General features: G+C 40.3%; 1 protein-coding gene across 1 annotated transcript in view; it reads right to left on the reverse strand.

Moving 5' to 3' along the window:
• scara3 (scavenger receptor class A, member 3) overlaps nt 1-10,879 on the reverse strand; it is a 31,360-nt gene extending 20,481 nt beyond the window's left edge. Inside the window, exon 1 of the mRNA XM_074685935.1 lies at nt 10,542-10,879. Coding sequence (XP_074542036.1) covers nt 10,542-10,548 — 7 coding nt within the window. The 5' untranslated portion in view covers nt 10,549-10,879. The remainder of the gene's footprint in view (nt 1-10,541) is intronic.
• Nucleotides 10,880-19,794: the final 8,915 nt, after the last annotated feature.

Here is a 19,794-nt window from a genome sequence, read left to right on the forward strand (position 1 = left end):
AACAAAAAGTGTAAGTTTGAATGGTATCTGCACATGACAGCTAGATGAAAAGACAAAAAGATGAAGTCTAAGGCTGATAAAGAAAGAAGCTCTAGCTATGGGGAATACATTATAGTGTACATTAACAGCCTAATTTGATCAAACTTTACTAAATGTTGCAGCAGAGGCCAATGGTAATCCGTCAAATTTAAAGCTGTAGAGTTTCAAACAAGCATCTATATCAAACTGTTGGCTTTGGTACGGTCTGTGAATTATGGGCTCTATTAAAGAAAAGGGATTGTAAAGAGTCAGGGGATTGGTAAGCTAATGTAACCACATAATTATAATGAAACCAGTTTGAGGTACCACACACCCATCCAACACCCATAATAATACCTTTCCCCCTAACAAATGGCCTCCATCAATCACACTGTAATGTTGTGATGTTGTAGGTTGATGTGTACGAATTTCCATAACTTTAGACAAATCTGATTCATACATATTTAGAAATATGTTGTTTGTAAAAGTCTCTACTTCACCTTCCCAGAGGAATCAAGTAAACATGGATCGTTTTCTGTGTACAGTCCAGCTAAACCGGACCAAACAAGGCATGTTCTCATGGTTGTTGATGCAGACAGCGAGGCAGACTGAAGATGGAAAAGTTTCGCTGTGGTGTGAATTCACACTGAGAGCCCAGCAAAGTGTGCCCTTTCACTTTATTAGAGAGAAAATAGACTCTTAAAAGGTTGTGTGATCTGCATGGAGACTTTAACAGTGTGGGAGAGTGAGCAGCGGATAATTCAATAAAAGTACAACAAGGTCAGGAAAGAAACGATACATCCACAACCTGCCAGAAACACTCATGTTGCAAGTTGTATTACAAGAGTCTGAAGTGCTGTTTTGACACCTGGTTCCTTGGTTTTCGTATAAACCTGTAAAGCAGCTGCTTTATTTGAGGTTACACTGAGCTGGAAATAATATTGCTGCTGGCTACAGGAATATACAATAAAATTTCTGATTGCAGGTTCTGGTTCAAAGAACTTTGCACTGGGCTCAGACTAAACCACATGTTCAAAAGCGTATGAATATCTTGATTTGAGACACAGATATGTGGTGGTTAGAAGAATTCCAAAACCATGAGCATCAATCTGTAACTGTTAAGGTCTGTCTCCCCTGATCTGAGGTTTTCTGAAGGATTTTTGCCGATTATCGCAATAAGAGCCCATGCAGCTCCAAACAGGTGTTGAAGGGAAGGGTTTGGGTCAGTTTCTGCATTCCTCTTTATTCCAAAAGTGTTGGATTGGGTTGAGATTAAGGGTTTGCATGAGAAACTTATCTACCATTAGAAGTGAGAATTAAAGCCGCAAGCCCTTCAGGACATGTTGTGGCCGCTAAATGTGCAACAAGATCTGCCTCAGTAAAAAGCCATGAAGGTAGATGAGTTGTGGTCCCTACAGCATGCACTCATGGGTAATTTCAAACATAGAGTACATTGCAGTACTGCTTTTGACCACTAGGTATGGCCTTGACTTTGATATACTTATCATCCACAGTAATGTGTTTGAGAGATCATTAAAGAATGTGGATGATCTGAAGCATGTCTAAAGGTGTTTATTTGAGTAAATATCACTCATCCCCAACAGGTGGCGTTATTCCTATCCCCCTAATGTATCTGTATATGAGTCCAGAGTGGGACTGCGATCACTTGTGTTAAATCTGAAACAGTTGGGGTAATATACGTGAAGCCATTGTACTAGCAGAGATTTGAGCTTACAGTTTTGTCGGGAGATGGACCTTGATAGTGTGTGGAATTTAAAGCAAGTTGGACCTCATATGAAGGAGCTACTTCCTGGTTCATGGCGAGATGTCAGAGTTTGACACAGCGCCACAGACACAATCTTTAACTACAGGACATGACCTGATCAGCGATGCTTTACGAAGGTCTGATTTTTCTTAGCACAGTTGCAAATAAAATGCAAAGATGGGAAGAGATTGTAATCAAAGGATAAAAGGACTGCATTTTTAGCACCTAGGGGGCACTGTAGAGCAAATATCTGCATGAAAACACTGGATTCATAAAATTTGCCCATACTGAATTTTGTTGCTAGGTGCGTTCGTGTTTATCTCATGGCAAAGGTACGCAATTTGGGGTTAAGTATAATCCTTAGGGTTTCTAGAGGGCCTTTGCCGGAGCTGTGGTTGGTGGGGTCCCAAAGTGCCTTGTCGGTTCAAGTTGGAACGAAGATAAATTAATTCAACAACTGTCCAGATTCTCCCATTTAGACTGACTTAAGCCAATCTAAGTGTCAGGGTACAATCATAGAGCTGGACATACACTTTAACCCAAAGGTTCTCAACCTTTTTGACCTAGGTGCCCATTCAGATTTTTACATTGAACTGGTAAACTTAATCTTCATTTGGTTTGTATTTAATAACTACTTTAAAATAAATAATAAACAGGCTAGTTTTGACCCTTTCAAGAAGCTGATTGTGTATATCAACGGCCATGTCCGAGATACGGTGACTTACGTTGTTGTTTCAGAGTGGAATGGTCAGCAGCTCCTTTGAAGCAGCTACTCGGATCATCTCCCGGCACATATCTACAGCGGCTTGCAAAACTAACTCCTGCGCTATGGTGAATGCTCCATTCACAAAGCCATACTTGATAAAGTCAGGATTGTACTTGCGCAAAAATTTTGCCTTCTGATGGGGGTTTGCATCCTTTACATCATTATTTTTTGGCTTCAAAAACTTGTCCATAACTCTTTCTCAGAATTATCAGCTTTTTTCTTCTTCTTTCAACTTGTTGGTCAATTGACTGACTGATTCATTCCCGCCACCAAGTGGCTGGAAAGTGTACAACAACTTAGCGTCTCACGGCCCTTACGGCCCAATAGTGCAAAACAAATATTTTTGGGTGGCCCACTAGGCCCCATGGTTAAGAATCAATGCTTTAACCCTCCTTTGACACAACACACTCGGACATTTTTTTGACAGATGTTTTTGTTTGAGAAGCAAGTTTACGAAGTTTTGATTGTTTTTTCAGTAGAGAACAGTAAATGATTGTGTTTTGTCTCTTCATTAAGACGGAAAAAGGTTAACTCTTGGAAAGAGTTTCCTGAGTGGATTTTTAGAAGAACACTTTTATGGTCATAAAGAAACGATATGAAGAGTCTTTGAAAGCAGTGACATCACACTCCCAATTGAGTATTGATTCATATTACGTTTCAAATCAATTAGCTAAATTCAGATTGTTTTGAGAAGATTATTTTTGGCCAGTTTTATGTGAACGATGAGGTTACTGCCATGTATACTGTGGTGTGATTCCTTCATTCGCCCCCTGCTGGCCTTTTGAAGGAATACAAATTACGGCACAACTACCCTGGTATGATTTTTAAGTTAAGAAGCCAAACAACTTAGGGTAAAACCCTCTCAAAGTCAGTCATTCTCCGTCTTTCTTCACCCTCAGGTCTGAGGTGTTTGTGTGACCACAGTTCTGAGTCAGTTAACTACCAGCATGACCTCATGTTTGTGGTTCCTCTGAGGTTCTTCCACCCTGGGGATTTTGGACTTTCTGACCCCGTCCCCTCCACCACTCCTTTGTTCCCTCTTTGATCAAACTCTCCCATGTCGTGTCTTCTTCCTGTTTTACTCCTTGATTGGATTTAGCATGCAAATGAAAAAGCCCTCTCCACATTAACGTGCAGAGATTAAACAACGTGCTTTAGGCTTTCCTCTTCTTCATGACTTGGTTTGAGTTAAAGTGACCAGAGAATGGCCCTCAAGAGCCGCAGCAAATCCACGCTCTAAGTGAAACCAGGAGTCACTGATGGGCCCTGCTTTATATTGGAGTGGAGGTCTCAAACACCTCTCGTAAAACCAAATGAGCCCCTCTCTAAACCTCTGTCGACGTACAAGTCACTGAGGTGCCCTCTGACTGGAATGTGTGGTCTCCTTGAAAATCTGTAAACACCAGGAATGTGTTTCTGCAGACTGTGAAGCTGGAGCTGTAGACGAGCCATTAGAGAGCGTCTTCTTTTATGGTGGTTTTGGCAGCGAAACAGGCGATCTCCAGTCATGATCCCATTATGCACCATGATTTCTCAGGAGAAAACAGCTCTGGACAGTCGGGCTGGACCACCACAGTGTGGTTTGGTTTTAAAAGCCATTTTTCTTTCCCTCAAATTTTGTGTGATAAGCATCTTCTCCGGTGTTTTCAGAATTTCTTTTCTAGATTGGAGCCAATAAGATTTGTTTTGGGGATTTAGGCGAGTCAAAGCTCAAAATTAGACAAAAAGAAATCTGACTTTAATCTCAGATTTCTGTGAAAAAGAAAAGAGGTTACTGAGATCAATGTCCAAATTCTGAGGAGAAGAAAAAAGACTTTAATCTCAGGATTTTGAAAGTTAGGATGCCGATATTAAAGTCAGAACTCTGTTTACAAACCAAACTCAAAGGCCAAGACTTGTGAGAAAAGGTCAGACTTTTAAACTTATTTAGAAAAAAATGGTTTAGAAAAATGCAGCTTATGTGGAAATGTCAAAAGTTGCTGTTCATTGAGAACCTGCATGAGTCTGGCTGCAGAAAGACCAGAAACAATGTACACACCAAGCCAAAAAACAGACTTTTACAGCATCAAAAAAACTTTTACAGTCTGGTTAAAAAATAACTTTGGTCTGAAATGCTTATTTCGCTATCCGCAATTGTCCAATCAGAGACAAAGCTCAGCTCACGTGACTGCTGGGCGCCCCATAGCTGTTAGAAAGGAAGCTCAAAGCACAAGTCACATGAGTTTTTGGATGTCTCTTAAAGAAGAAAGGGACTCAGTGGATCGTATAGAGTTAGGTAATGCATTCCACCATTTAGGATCAACAGAGGAGAAGAGTCTGGCTAGAGATTTGGAGCCGCACTGGGCTGGGAGCACCAGGCATCTTTCACAAGCAGAGCGTAGTGGACCAGAAGGAATGTAGACCTGGATGAGGGACCCCAGGTAGGCAGGAGCTGTTTTTGTCAATGTTTTGTAAGCCAGAAGAGTTTTACCTGGGGATAAGGTGAGTCCCGTCTTTCACCGCATCTCCCTCTATTCCAAGAACGTTAGCGTAAATTCTACCCTCCGTGTCAGCTTATTAGCAGGTGGAGCTGCTACGTGAGACTACGACAGGCTGTAAGTGTGAGTGACAGGGGGAGAAGCTCCACAGCTGTAGCTGTAGCTGCTTATTGGTGAAAAGAGAGAATCTTTAAACACAACGCTCGTCTTTTTAAGAAAGGTAAACTTGCTGGGGATCGATAAAGCCTCCAGATCAGTCCAGAACAACTGAGAAGATGCTCCGGTGGAGGGTTATACTTCAAGATCGCTGACTGGCTCATTTCACTGTCAATCAAAAAGGGATTCGGCCTCAGACAGATCATCCAATCATCATGCAGAAGCCCAGCGTCCAGGCCAGCCCACTGCCTCATAGACCCCCAGAGACGCTGAGCGTCCGATGGGCGGGACAAAGCCCAGCGTTTATCCAATGACCGTCCAGTTTCCACAGTGGAACAACCCACTCTACGCTTCCCCGCTGAAGTCAGAAGACGCTCAGCGTCCAACTGTGTTAAAGCGCTGAGACGCTGCGGGGATGAATGAGAAGGAGGTGGAGCCAGTTACCTGTGATAGGAGCTGATTCTGAACAAAATATGAAGGAATTCTAGCTCAGATTTTGTCAATGAAATGTACACACAACAGTACTTATCACCACTTTTTTAGGAACATTTTAGGGGAAGCTGAGCTTCCCTTGCAGTCTTAGAGCAATCACCACTTGTACTGAGGATTGTGTGAGCCCTCACTCCAGAAAAATGTATGATTGCTTGTTGTATTACAAATACAGGATCAACAGACTACAGCTTTAACAAAAAAATGAAACTGATAAAAACCAAACTAGACTAAATCAAAGCGTTTTAAGAGAAAATACTTATAATCTAACATTTTACAGAACAGTGCTGTAGAGCACCAACAATAGTACTGTAAAAGCTTTCTTTAGCTGTATTTCGAAATTCAAAATGTATAAAATGAATAGTTGTTTTTTTGTAAAGTACATGTTGTACAACTACCATTGTCTGCATGTTACTGAAAACATAATATGTAGATTTAATTGCATCGTACAATTTTGCCAAATTATGCAGCTGCAGGTGTTGTCGGCAGCTGCTGAAAGTAACTAATAAAGTAACTTGTAATCTAACTTAGATACTTTTAAAAGCAAGTAGTCAGTTAAGTTACTTTTTAAAGGAGTAATCAGTAATCTGATTACTTTTTCAAAGTAACTGCGGCAAGTACAAGCGAAAAGAGACAAACAACCAAACTGTTCATGAGTTTGTTATACACAAGAGATTTTGCCCACAAAGATTGCCTGAAATTAACCAAAGGGTTTTTTTAAATTGCATCAGAACAATTTCCCAAACACATGAAGAAACTTGTGAAAGTAAGAAGCTAACATCCATTAGCCTCTTTAATAACAAACCCGTCCTCTTAATCGAAGATCAAGTTGCAGCACATTCATTCTTCTTGTGCAGCTGTTACAGTATTAATAAAACCTGAAGAAGTCCAACAGAAACATTCAGATAATTAATCCAAGCGTTCACACAAAATTGAAAAAGTTTCACGTTTCATGCAGAGAGAACAAGTCAACACTAAAACGGTGTATTCTGTCTCCCTGTTCTCTGTCGCTTAAACTTCATCATGTTTTGACTGTAAATGAATAAAGCTGGCACAGCAGAAAGGGCAGAGTGAATAAAGTCTGACCCTCCCATTCTCTCACTCTTTCCTCCTCCTTTGCCAGCCGTACACCTGTCTGACTTCCTCCCCCTTCTCCCCCTTTCCTCCCCTTCATCTCCTCTGACTCCCAGGCCCTGTGAGGAATGTATGAGGCAGCATGTTTTGTTCTGTTCGAGCAGGGCTGGACCTGGTCTCAGCGAGACTGGAAACCACATTAACAGACCTCCTGTACTGTTTGGCTGTGGGAAGAACTGTATGTGATGGAGGGGTGAATGTGCTGCGTCGTCCCGTGGTCCCGGACTGTTTCTCTTCTTGAGGTTCAGGGGGAACAAAGAGTCTGAGCTTGAGCTTTTACTCTCCTTAAATGATGTTCAGTGATGTTTTCTGTGTTAGGTTTGTGGTATTTTAAAAAGGATGGATGAAAAAAAGAGTTGAACTATAAATAAGGTGAAGTGTGGACATCATTCACTGACATAATTCACCATGTATGACCAAACACTCATCAAACAAACACTACAGTTGGAGAAGGAAGAGAAAACCAGGAGTTTGGAGACAATATCTACAACTATAGTGCCATTTAGAGTCTGCTTCAGGGGCAAAAACAACAGCGCCCCCTAGTGACTTTGTTCCTCTAGTAACCTAACAAGGTGGTTTATCTCAAAAGCCACGTTTCCACCAAGCAGTCCGGTTCAGATCTGTACAGTTTGGTACGGGTTGGCTCGGTTAAGCTTGGTCCTGTTTGTGTTTCCACAGCCAACTGTGCCCCCTTGTGGTAGGCGGCGTGTAAGCTGGATGCCGATAGCTGCATCAGGTAACATAACAGTGTGACGCCATAGTAGTGCGACACAGCGTATCTCGCTAATAAATCCAACAAAGAAAAAAAACTCAACACAGTAAACAAAGAGCAAAGATGGAAGACATCCAGCATTTCATCTTCTTTGTGACAAAGAACAATCAAGCTTTGTTTCAAAGAAATGCAGCTGTTGTCGGATGGTAAGTGACTATTCCTTTGACCAATCAACAGTCTGCAGTGTTGTAGCTCCACCTTCCGAGATCAGATCGGTTTGGTCTGGCACCCCAACAGAAGGGTCCCAAAAAGTGGGACGGCTCATCTCGGTTATTTGGGGATCTGTCCCGGGATCAGTCAGTGGAAACGCCACAAAATGCACCCTGTGCCAAGATGAACAGAACTGAACCACTTGGTGGAAACGGGGCTAAAGATACAGTACGGTCCACTACAATGAAGAATATAGCCTTTGTGCCCTCGACCAGTACGGTGGACTGGCCAAATGTCAACCAGGCAGTTATTATATGCCTCGCTAAACTGTTTTCTTTATGAAAATATGGTAATAATAATAACAATAGCAAACTTTATTTATGTAGCACTTTTCAAAAAAAAACTTACAAAGTGCTTTACATCATAAAAGCAACCAGTAAAAAGAAATAGAATTGGTGAAGTGAAAGAGATGTAAAAGAGAAATGTGAGGAAAAACATAAAAATATATAAAAGACTAAGAACCACCACCAATAAAAGAAAGGAAAACATCTTTAAAAATAAAAACATGAAGGATTAAAATAATTAAACCACAAAGGATGAAAAAAAATCTAAAACCAGATTAATTTCCCTAAAATACTTTTGTTTAATCCTTCTTTTATGATAGGGGTAGCTAGCTAGCAACAGTTGATTTCGCTTAGTGAAATTACACCAACATACGTCGCCTCAGAAAGCGAGCTAATTCAGCCTTGAATGACTAAATTAAGGCCCAATCTTGAGTCTTCTCCTTAAATTTTCTGTAATGTTTCAGTTACTTTTACATTTATCAAAACTACACAAAGCAGATAAACATGAGCGTGATAGCTGTACAGTTGATCTTATGTAAGCTAGCTAATGGTAACTAAAGTTGTCAGTTCCAGATGAGGAGTCAGAACCTTCACAAGTTGATACAATATAAACAAAAAAAAGTTTCAAATTAGTTTTGTGCAAATACATTTCTTTAAAAAATATTATTTCATAAAATCAAACCATTTCAGTCTGCCACTGAGCTTGTAGAAACAGTTCTGATGAGTAAGCAATTTTTCACTGTTGTGACATAAATGGTGAAAACAAACCAGTTTAAGTATTGGCCTAGAAAAGCACTCAGAGAGTGCAGACCTCCGCAAAACATACTGTAATTGTCACCAACACTTTAGTCCTACTTTAATGTTATACTCCCTTTCAGCAGACTTTCTGCTACAATTTGGTGTTAGTTGCTGGTTTGTACAATAATTTGTTTCCTGACAGTGTTGAAAATTATGATGATCCAGTTCATATTTCATATTCCAGATCTTAGTATCCAGAATATTGCCAGGATCTGGATCGTACTTTTACATCTGTCAGAAATTATGGTGACCTGGTCTTGTATTGTTTTGCAAAGCAATCCGACCATTTGTGGTGGAGTTATATACACATATGGTGAAAACAGCCCTATCTCACAATGATAAAGAATCCTTTAAAAATTCCTGGAGCCAGACAGTGATCCGGATCAGCTCCAAAATTTGATAAATTCTTCCTTATCCCATTTTGAACATTTCCTGAAAATTTCATCAAGATTCATGCTACTGAGCTTGTTAGCCTAGCTAGCTGTAGAAACAATTCTGATGAGTCAGCAATTTTTTCGCTATTGTGAAATCTGTGGAAGCAATGGTTTTAATTTAATAATGGGGGGAAAAAGTTTAAGTATTAGATAAGAGTGGAGAATTAAAGTTTTGAGGTGGATTTTTGACAGACAAAATGACAGTTGGTTAGCTTAGCTAACAGGCTAATTGCTATAAATTAGTCTATGTTCACCATCAAGCGAGTTTATATGATGAAGATACACTTGTTTATGTAATTTTAACACATTTTGAGTCTCTATTTTATTGAAGTGTTGTCAGTTAAATGCAAAATAGAGCCTCAAAAGTGCAATTTCAACTACTTTAAGGTGAAAGGGGAGAAAATAACCTCTCCCCTGCAGATAGAGGTAGCTTGGAGGATTGAGCAAAATTTTCTTGTAAATTTCCTCACGAAAGACAATATTGTCTTTTTTTTCCAAAACACATGATAAACAAACTTTAAGATTTTGTTTCAAATACAAAAATGTGGTGGTAATAATCCTTTAAAAGCCAGTTGGAGTTGGAAATGAAAGTGTCAGCACCTCTTAGATCTTTTCGAGCTGCTACCTCACATGTGGGACTGTTTCCCGGTCTCCCCCACTCCCCCTCTGTTATCCCCTCTTCCTCACTGTACCCGCCCCTCTCTTTCAGCCTTTCACTTCTCACACTGTACGTCTGGGAAACACACATAAGCCCCTGCCCTCTTTAAAGCTGGTAGCAGCTCTCCTTTCAAGTCATGTTGTGAAAAAGCTCAAATTCAAACGTTATGTTTTCCCTCAGCCTCCTTTAAAAGGGATATTAAGTCAATCTGCAGCAGATTGGCCTGGCAGGAGAACATTTCATGTTTCATGAAATGTGGGCTGTGGTTTGCATGCACACACATATAGAGGTTTAAACGCTGACTGATCAAAGTCTCACGTCCAAGAGCAACAAACCGGCTCTTTCTCAGGATCCACGCTGTTGAGTTTTACACCAGATGAGAAGCACATGTGGTTTCTGGAGCACTGTGCAGGTGTATGCACGCATGCCAGGATGACAGATACACTTATTTCTGACATTTGTAGGAACACTTTACGGTAGAAAGTGCACAAAAGCATTTATGAGATATTTCCTGCACGACAAGGCTGTGGGGAAATGAAGTAGGAGATAAAAGCAAAAGAAAATAGAGAAAATGCTCAACCTTTCATGATTCCTCGCTCAAGAATCCTCTTCAGATGGTGGGGATATTTTGGTCCTCAACTTCTTCCTTTAAGTCTTATTTCCAATGATTCAAAAACTGAAGAGCTTCACGATTTACAGTCACCAAACTGCTGCTCCAAGGTGAAAACGTGCAACAGCCTGATTTCTAGATTATAGCCTTGCAAATGCTCAAAGCAAGAGAAGTAAGGAGTTTAGAGCTGGTCCCGGCTCCCATTAGGCTCTGAACATGTGCGCTCGCCTGCAGCTCCCTGGTATCATCCCTCTCCAATCCAGAGCCTGAAGAAACTAAACCTCCTCTGACAGAAACCATGTGCAACTTAAGAGAGGAAAGGAGGGAAGGAGAGGAGGGAGGAAATGGATTGAGAGTGGATGAGAGAAAGGGAGGGATGGGAGGGGAACAAAGAGAGGGGAAAATGAAGGAGGGAGGGACTGGGAAAAGGGACAGGGTGAAAAAATGAAAACAGAGAGGCAGCAGGGAGGGCAGCAGGGAGGGTCCGTGTGCTCTGTTAAAGTCAGTTTTGTGGTCCGGGCTAATTGCTAACAAATGTTTGAACACCGTGGGGCGAGCACCTTAAATATTCTCGGCCTTGGTATGTGAGTTCCTGCGAACACACACCTCTACACTCTTTCACACACACTAACACACACTCATGTCAAAGCTATAATCCCATTCTAGCACCAGCTTCCGTCTTCCCAGCCTGTTCATGCTAACCTGGACTAACAGCAGGTGTAATCATCAACACACACATCCGGCCGTCCAGCTGACGAGGCAGCTCCACCGGCTGTCTGCGGTGAGGGTTTTCAGCACCTCAATGTTCTTTTCTGCACTCACCTCATGACATTTTAATGGTTACATGATGAAAACGTGTGTATTTATAATGGCTATTAGACATGCAAAAATATAAAACCATGAATTATCAACATTACTCAGTTTCTGTTCATGTCTTGAGTGACGCTGATTTACAATCCCTATGATAAAAAATGAATTCGCAAAGTTGACATTTGAATCAAATTAATGCAAAAGACTACCAAAAGTTGATACTAAATTTTATTAATCTCTTGAAAAAACATGCTCATTTCAAATTGATGTCATCAAAATGTGGAAAAAAAACAACCTAGGGCAGAGACGACCAAACCTTAAAATTGTTTAATGCACAAAAAAAAAAAAAAAAAAAAAACTCCTGGAGGGAAATCTTCCATCAAATTAGGTTAATGTGATTTGATTTGGTATAAAAATGGCATTTTAGAGAGGATGGGTCTCTCAGAATTGAATAAAGGAAGATGCTCACCACATTGTGAGAGACTGCGTGAGCAAATAGCTCAACACTTTCAGGATCATTGCAAATGATTTACAAATTCCCATCACTATGATCGATAGATCAGTACCAATTTCCTTGATTTTGGGGGTTAAAACATCAAGATTTTATTGTTTCACAGGTATTGTTCAATGATTTTCATTAAAGTAAGATTGGACATTGAAGGTATTTGCTGTCAGTTATAAAAAAATAATAAAAAACAAAAAGCCGTATCGACCCAAATCAGTATCGGCAGGTCAGGTTTTAAAAAGATCGGCGATCGGCCAGATAATTGTGATCGGTGCACCCCTACATAAAATCATTGATAGATTTAAGCCACGTTTCCCCCCACCAGTCCGGGTCGGTTTAGTACGGTTTGGCACGGTTTGGTACAGTGAAGCCTGATCCTGTTTGCGTTTCCACAGCAAACTGTGCCCTCTCGTGGTAGGCGGCGTGTAAACCAGATGCAGAAAGCCGCAGCTGTTAAACAAAAGCTTGACGCCATAGCAGCGCGACACAGTTTACCCCGCTAATAAATCCAACAAAGAAGAACAACGTGACACAGTAAACAAAGAGCAACAATAGAAGAGATGCAGCATTTCGTCTTCTCTGTGATTAACATGTAGCTCTTTGATACAAAGAACAATCAAGCTTCGTTTCAGAGAAGTCTGTGCCGCCAGGAGAAATACAGCAGCTGTTGGGGTAAGTGACGATTCTTTCCACCAATCAACAGACTGCAGTGTGTAGCTCCATCTTCAGAGAGCAAATCGATTCAGTCTGGCACCCATACGTAAGGGTCCCAAAAAGTGGGATGGTTCGTCTCGGTTGAGGATCTGTCCCAGGATGAGTCAGTGGAAACGCCACAAAATGCGCACCGTACCGAGACGAACCGGACTGCTTAGTGGAAACGCGGCTTTAGAGAATCTGAAGGGGAAAAAATGAGGGACAATGCTAAAAAACAGTACTGGATGACTTTGATTGTAAGAGCCATAATGTAATAATTTAACTTGATTCAAAATCTAAATTATCTAATCTCAGTTCTTGTAATCTCAATTCTTCTTTGTGTATTTTTGGTCATTGTACAGTGTATGAGGGATAAAAGTGTGTGATAATGTAGGGGATTACAGGGTTAGCTCTCACACATGAAAAACTTCATATGAGGCGTGAAGCCATACTGGAGCTGAAACAACACATTGCATTACTTAATCAGCCTAAATACTTGCTTGATATAAATGAAAATTAAAATCGTTTGCTATCTTAGGCTAATGGGTTCTAAAAATGAAAATGATGTTTCATAAAACACATCTCATATTTGAAAGAGGTACCAAAATCCATAATAAAGGAAAAACTCCAGGCACCAACTGAGAATTCTGAAGTGCAACATTTCACCACCTCAACCTGAATCAGGAAATAATTTCCTTTTGAGGATTTCTTTACATTCTTGATGAGCTTTGAAGCCAAATCCATCCCTACTTTTTCGTTATTATTGGCCTGGATGTCACAGCTTGTAAAAAAGAGGTTATAATGGCCAGCATCAGTCAGCTGGTCTTTGATCACAAAGCCAAACCTTTGATTAGACCGAGAAGAGTCTTAATCGACTTGGTTCATGAGCACATTCCAACACATTCACTCTCCTCCATCCTCTCTCACGGAAACACAGAAACACAGAATGTGCTGAAATTGAAACCAGAAATGCACCAATGTTTGAAGTTTATCTGCTGTGTGTCAGCCAAAGGTCGTTTCGTATCACCAGTGTGGCCAATTAAACCTGGTGATAATGATGTTTTGTGTTAAAAACCCAGCGGAGCGGCTTAATCTCCAAGCGTTCTCTTTGCCTTTGTGTTGACATTTTGAAATCCAAGGCACTAAAATTGATTTGCTGTAATGCTCCAGCTCTCTCCTTGGGAAGATCTTACTCTGACTGGCACATGATCCACAAACAGAGATGCAAAGTGGAACAAAACAATCGTATCATGCAAGCAGTTATTAGCTTAGTCACAGAGGATCTGCTGCTGGTAAACTGTCAACACTGAGTAACACACTCTAAACAGCTCCAGGGCTCAGAGTCTTAGCTCCACATGTGCACAGCTGGTCTGTGGGAAATCTGACTAATGGATCGAGTTGGGTTGCAGCTTTTTAAGACACATATGTTGATGTGAGACTGAGACAAAGAAGTAGCAGATTTAACAAAAACAAGTTGTTTTCAGAGCACTTCTCACACTTGCTGCTTTTTCTTTGAGTTGAATTTTTTTTCCGTTTTGAATTACTCTGCTGTTCTGTTTCAAAGTAGATATATAAAGGAAATTTAAAGAATTGTGTCAACAGAACTGATGTTTATAGTCCTGCCCCTCCTTGAGGCGTCCTCTGTGCTGAGCTGCACTAGTGTTAGCTGCACTGGTTCCTAGGGCTGGGACAATATGCTATTCTTGTTATTTGATTTTATTGTGAATTTAAGGGTGCCATTTTGATTTAAATTGCAATTCTTCGATATTTACGATTGTTTGTTTGTTTTTTTAACACCAGACCATGTTAAAAAGTTAAATGATAACGTCTACGGACCATATAAGGGACCATAAAATGACGTCATGTGAGTCAGAGAGAAGCATTCCACCCTCTGCTGGAGAAAAGTGGTAACTTTTTTCCAATCCAGCTTATGAACAAAGACTGAAATGAAAAATTTGGATTTGAAAATCAAAAAAAAGGTTCCTTGACAAAGAATCCCGATTTTGGTACTGTCAAACAAAAAATCCCAATAATTCTTACCCTGTTTTTTTCCTCCCACCCCTAGTGGCCCCTGTCTTAAAATTTTAGAGGCAAAAGCACAGAACTTAGGGGCACACACTGTGAACAGATTGCAATGTGAATATTCACATTTAAACTTCATTCAAATTCGGCCTCCTTCAGCACATTGGTTAGCAGCCTCGTCCTCAAAATGCAACTGGGAGTAGAGTTACACTTTCCTGACTAGGGTTGGGAGAAAAAAATGAAAATCATATATTGGGATTTTTTTGTAGGACAATATCAATAGTATCAATAGATTGTTTTTCAAATTGAAAGTATTCATTTTAGTCTTGGTTTGTAAACTGGATTGGAAAAAGTTACCACTTTCTCCAGCAGAGGGCGAAGTGTTTCTCTCTGACTTACGTGATGTGCTCCTAGAAAAGGCAGTAGACATTATCATCATCATTTAACTTTTTCACATGGCCTGGTTTTAAAAAATCAATCTAAAATTTGCAAAAATTGTGAAGATCAAAGAATCACAATTTAGATTGAATCAGAACATGTGTTCTCCACGTGTTGTTGGTATGAACAGCAGAATTTGCAGTTCACTGAATTTGCTTCCCTGAAATACCTCAGCCAGGTCAACTTGTGCAGCTACTCATCCCAAAAACAGATTTTCTAGCCTTATTTCGCCACGACAGAAATGTATTTAATAATAAATATAAAAATCTGTATAGTTATTTGTGCAAGGAGATGAAAAATTGACTCATGCTGTTTCAAATGTTAAGGGCAAAACGCGACCTATGAGGGGCAGTCTGGAGCCCTGCAATGCCATCAGTGGAAACAGGGCCCTGAAGTGTCTCTTATGACAGGTCACAGAATGCTTTTTGGCCCTTAAAATTGCATTAATCCTCTAATAACACAGCAAAGTTAACTAGTGATTGTTGAAGCCAACAGAATGAAAATCAATCTCAAATTCAAGTGTAGACAGACACATACCCCCAGGTAAGGATTTTATTGGGCACTGCATTTGTACCTTTCCTATATGAGAATGAGACAACATTTGTTAATGACTATTGGGGATTGAAAACCTCTAGAATATGGGCACACAAAAATATATCTATAGATCAATAAGGGGAGGTTCCTGATATAAAAAATATTTTATTGCAACTTATAGTCTGCAAGACCGTCTTTGGCCATTTGGGGGCAGTAGTTTGACTTGATATATTCGTTGCTTATACATACACGTGTAAAAAGACAGCAGCTTACATTTGAACACATACGGTTGAGAATGAGAAGCGTCATTCAGTTGGAGCTCAGTTTTTAGCAGCTAAAGTCACAAATTAATTTCATTTGGCTCTGTTTTGGACTCACCACCTTGAAAGTGTTAAGGTAGGGTCTGCAGAAATTTTGGTTACTTGTTAGAAAACATAAAACATAAGGCTCTCCTCCTTCTTGGCTCTGTGTCAGCAGTAGCTCACACCTACAGCCTCCGACCGTGACTACATGAACACACTCACTAGCCCAGCAACCACCTGCAGCATCGCCTTTCTACGTGGGAGAGACTCAACAGCACCTGACATAGCATGTTAGCACAAGACAATCACGGGTACTTGACACATACCTTGTTAGCAGGAAGCTAACTCACGTCGCATCTCGTGCTGCTCTCCAAATTCCTGAAAGCTTCACCCTCATTTGGTAAAAAAGCTTAATCTGTTTGATGTTTCGTTTCACTTTGGTAGTGTCCATCCTCCCCAGTGTTACGTCCACTTTTGTAGCTGCTCTGATTAGCTTCCACTCGCGATTATCAACCCGCAAAGTCACATGCGCACTGGGCGCTCTGTGATTGGCTGATGTAACCACGCCCACTTTCATGCCCAGAAACGTTCCTAAACAACCAAAACATCAACAAACAGGCAGAGGAAGAGCGTGAGATAGACACAGACATTGACATACATGTATAGAAATAGGAGAAGATGGAGCAGGATTATTTCCGTAGGAGTTTTTAATTATTTATTCAGTTATTTTATATTTTCATCTGCTTTTTAAAGAAAATTCTGGAGACTCTGCCTTTAACATCTGGGTCTAAATATCTACCCTACATGACCTTGGAAACCCAGCTTGTTGTCATAAATAAATTAATATATTTAAGACCTGCTTATCATTTGCTTTTTTGGCTGAGCAAGAAGTGCGTAAGAATGTTTTCATCATGATAACACCAACTCTACAGCAAGTTTTTTTATTTGTTTATGCACATGAGGGACTCACCCAAACATAATTAATTTTGTTGGACTAAAATAAATCATACACATGCTGTGCAGGCATGTTTACCAGCAACTTCCTCTTGTTGCTAAATTCCAGTAAACCTCTCTGAGATCAGCACCGACGTGTCCAAACAGATAATGTTGCTGTGTGCATTTCTCAGGAACTTTTCACACTGTCAGTGTGTGACTGAAGGATAAACAGTGCAAGGTGCTCTTTGAATCTCGTCGACGCTGCTCCTGTCGTGCCTGAGTGTGATCTCAATTTGCAACAGTTTCCATCTTGATGTGATGAGGCTTCATCCGGTTTATGTCCTGAACCAAGTACGAATCCATAAATAGAGACAGCCTGGAGGAAAAGAGAAACAAAGACAGAATCAAAGAGAACATCTGGCTCTGAATGTAAGATACTATCTTTCCAGTGTCGCTCTTTAACTTGCTGTTAGTGTGACCTAAACTCTGTCACATTTCAGTGCCATGTTTTGAAAAGATTAAACTATATTTAATGGATGAAATCAACTTAAGCTCAGCCAAGAGCCGAGGCGCTGCAGAATGAGCGATGTCATGTCACTGCTGGCTGGATTTTCGCATGAGGGGGCCATATTGGACAGAGTACAAGGACAACATCGTTTTTTCACCCACATTTATATTTCCACAAAGATGTTGTGGTCTTTATAATAAAGTAAGAGCCAGTAATATATTGTTAACAGGCCTGAGCTCACTCTGTGTCGGATGAATAACAATGAAATGTTCCAGTCAGCCAGAAAAGTGACAGCTGTCGTCGAGAAGGGTGATTAAATACCCAGAAAAATATATCTGAACTACCAATCACAACTAATCAACATGTTTCTGTTTGTATGAAGCTGTTTAAACATCTATCAACAACTGCATTGTTAGATGAATCACATGACAGCTCCACTAAAGTGAAGCCAAAATATTTTAAGCATCCTCCTCTCTACTGACTGGCTGCATACCTCCTCTATGTGAACAGGTCAGACCTCCTTTCATGATAGCTGGGGCTGACCCTAGCGACCAGTCTAAAGAGGGGGGTATTTTTCTCTTTTAGGCTTTATACCCCATCTAGTACCCCAGTTATAGCTTTACGTCATTCACAGCTTAAGTAAATCCATATTTTTCTTACACTGGTGTTTTATAAAATTCTTATCTTAGCCTTTTCGCGGAAAAGTGACTTTGAACGTGGCATGGTTGTTGGTCTGAGTATTCCAGAAACTGCTGATCTACTGGGATTTTAACCCACAACCATCTCTAGGGTTTACAGAGAATGGTCCCAAAAAGAGAAAATATCCAGTGAGCAGCAGTTCTGTGGGACAAAATGCCTTGTTGATGCCAGAGGTCAGAGGAGAATGGACAGACTGGTTGGAGCTGATAGAAAGACAACAGTAACTCAAATAACCACTGGTTACAACCGAGGTCTGCAGAAGAGCATCTCTGAACACACAACACGTCCAACCTTGAGGCAGATGGGCTACAGCAGCAGAAGACCACACCGGGTGACCCTCCTGTCAGCTAAGAACAGGAAACTGAGGCTACAATTCACACAGCAACACCAAAACTGGACAATAGAAGATTGGAGAAACGTTGCCTGGTCTGATGAGTCTGGATTTCTGCTCCACATTCGGATGGGTCAGGTTTTTAAAATCACACCAGCCTCATATCCCCATCTAGTGTTCAATCGTCTGGGTGCACATATTGTTTACAATGACAAGACAAAATAGACTCAAACTAAACTGTGTCCCGCAAACGTATGCTGAAATATTTCCTGGATGCTCCAAATGTCCATATTTCATCATTTACTGTTATTTATCTATTGTGTTTTTGCTTGGATCAGCGTTTCTGATCTGTCTTTATGCTGGTCACAGTCAAACTCAGCATGCATATCATTTGGGGATCTCACAAAGAGACGCTATAAGAAAGGAGTTTCTGCCCCCTGGTGTCTCCCTTAGCTTCTGCACCAACTGACATGCTTAAAAAGGATCAAACCTTTGTTTTTAGTGAAAGTATTGAAATGTTTATGTCATGGAGAAACAAATGAATGTGCCAATGAGCTTTAGATGCAGCAATGAACACAAAAAAGCAAGTTAAATCCAAGACCATGATCATTTTATATTGATATTTTTAAACTTACGGTAATAAGGTTCAACTCATGATAGCAGGAGTCTGTTTTGGTTTAATACAAGCCTGATTTCATGATAAAGATATTTAAAGTAATGTTATACATATAGAGCTGTTTGACATCATCCTTTAGTTTCAGTTAAATGTTACTATTGGGAGATAAAACAAAGGTCCACATCGAACATGAGATGTTTATGAAGTGTTTTTGGTTACATAACAGCGTTTTAAATGATGGATGGACTCTTTTGCTCAGCTGCATGTTGGAAAAAAGGGGAAAAGAGTCAAAGAAAGTATTATATGGATACAGTAAAACATCTGCTGGTGATCCATTGAGAAGCACATCATAACTCTGCAGAGAGAAGACAGCTGCTGACACACAGCTAAGGAATCTGTGCGTGAGTGTGTGAGCATGTGTGTGTTTGGGCAGGATTACTGGAATATCCATCCCCTAAAATAACCAGCCCCTCTTTGTTGCTACTTCAGATTAGAAGATTTAAGTTTTGTGAAAAGATCCTTAACGTTTCAATAATAGTTGAATTGGCAGGATGCTTATTATCCAAATTTAAGCATCTTCACATTTACGGAAAAATACAGGACATGTTAGCACAGGGTGAATTTCAATCAAAACAACCTCTTGACAGTCATCACTGAGTCATCAGTAATCTGTGACCTGTTTGGATACCATACTGCTCTGATATCTCAAAATACCATCTGTGAAATAATCATCACAATGTGTTGAACATTGCAAAACACATGCATTGAAACAAAAAAGCAAGGTAATTTTTAGAAGAATAATATCTAATTAGAAGCACAACTTAAAGCA

Source organism: Halichoeres trimaculatus, unplaced genomic scaffold (genome assembly GCF_033239565.1).
Source record: "Halichoeres trimaculatus isolate MK-OKI-2021-1 unplaced genomic scaffold, fHalTri1.1 fHalTri1_scaffold_13, whole genome shotgun sequence".
NCBI lineage: Eukaryota > Metazoa > Chordata > Actinopteri > Labriformes > Labridae > Halichoeres > Halichoeres trimaculatus.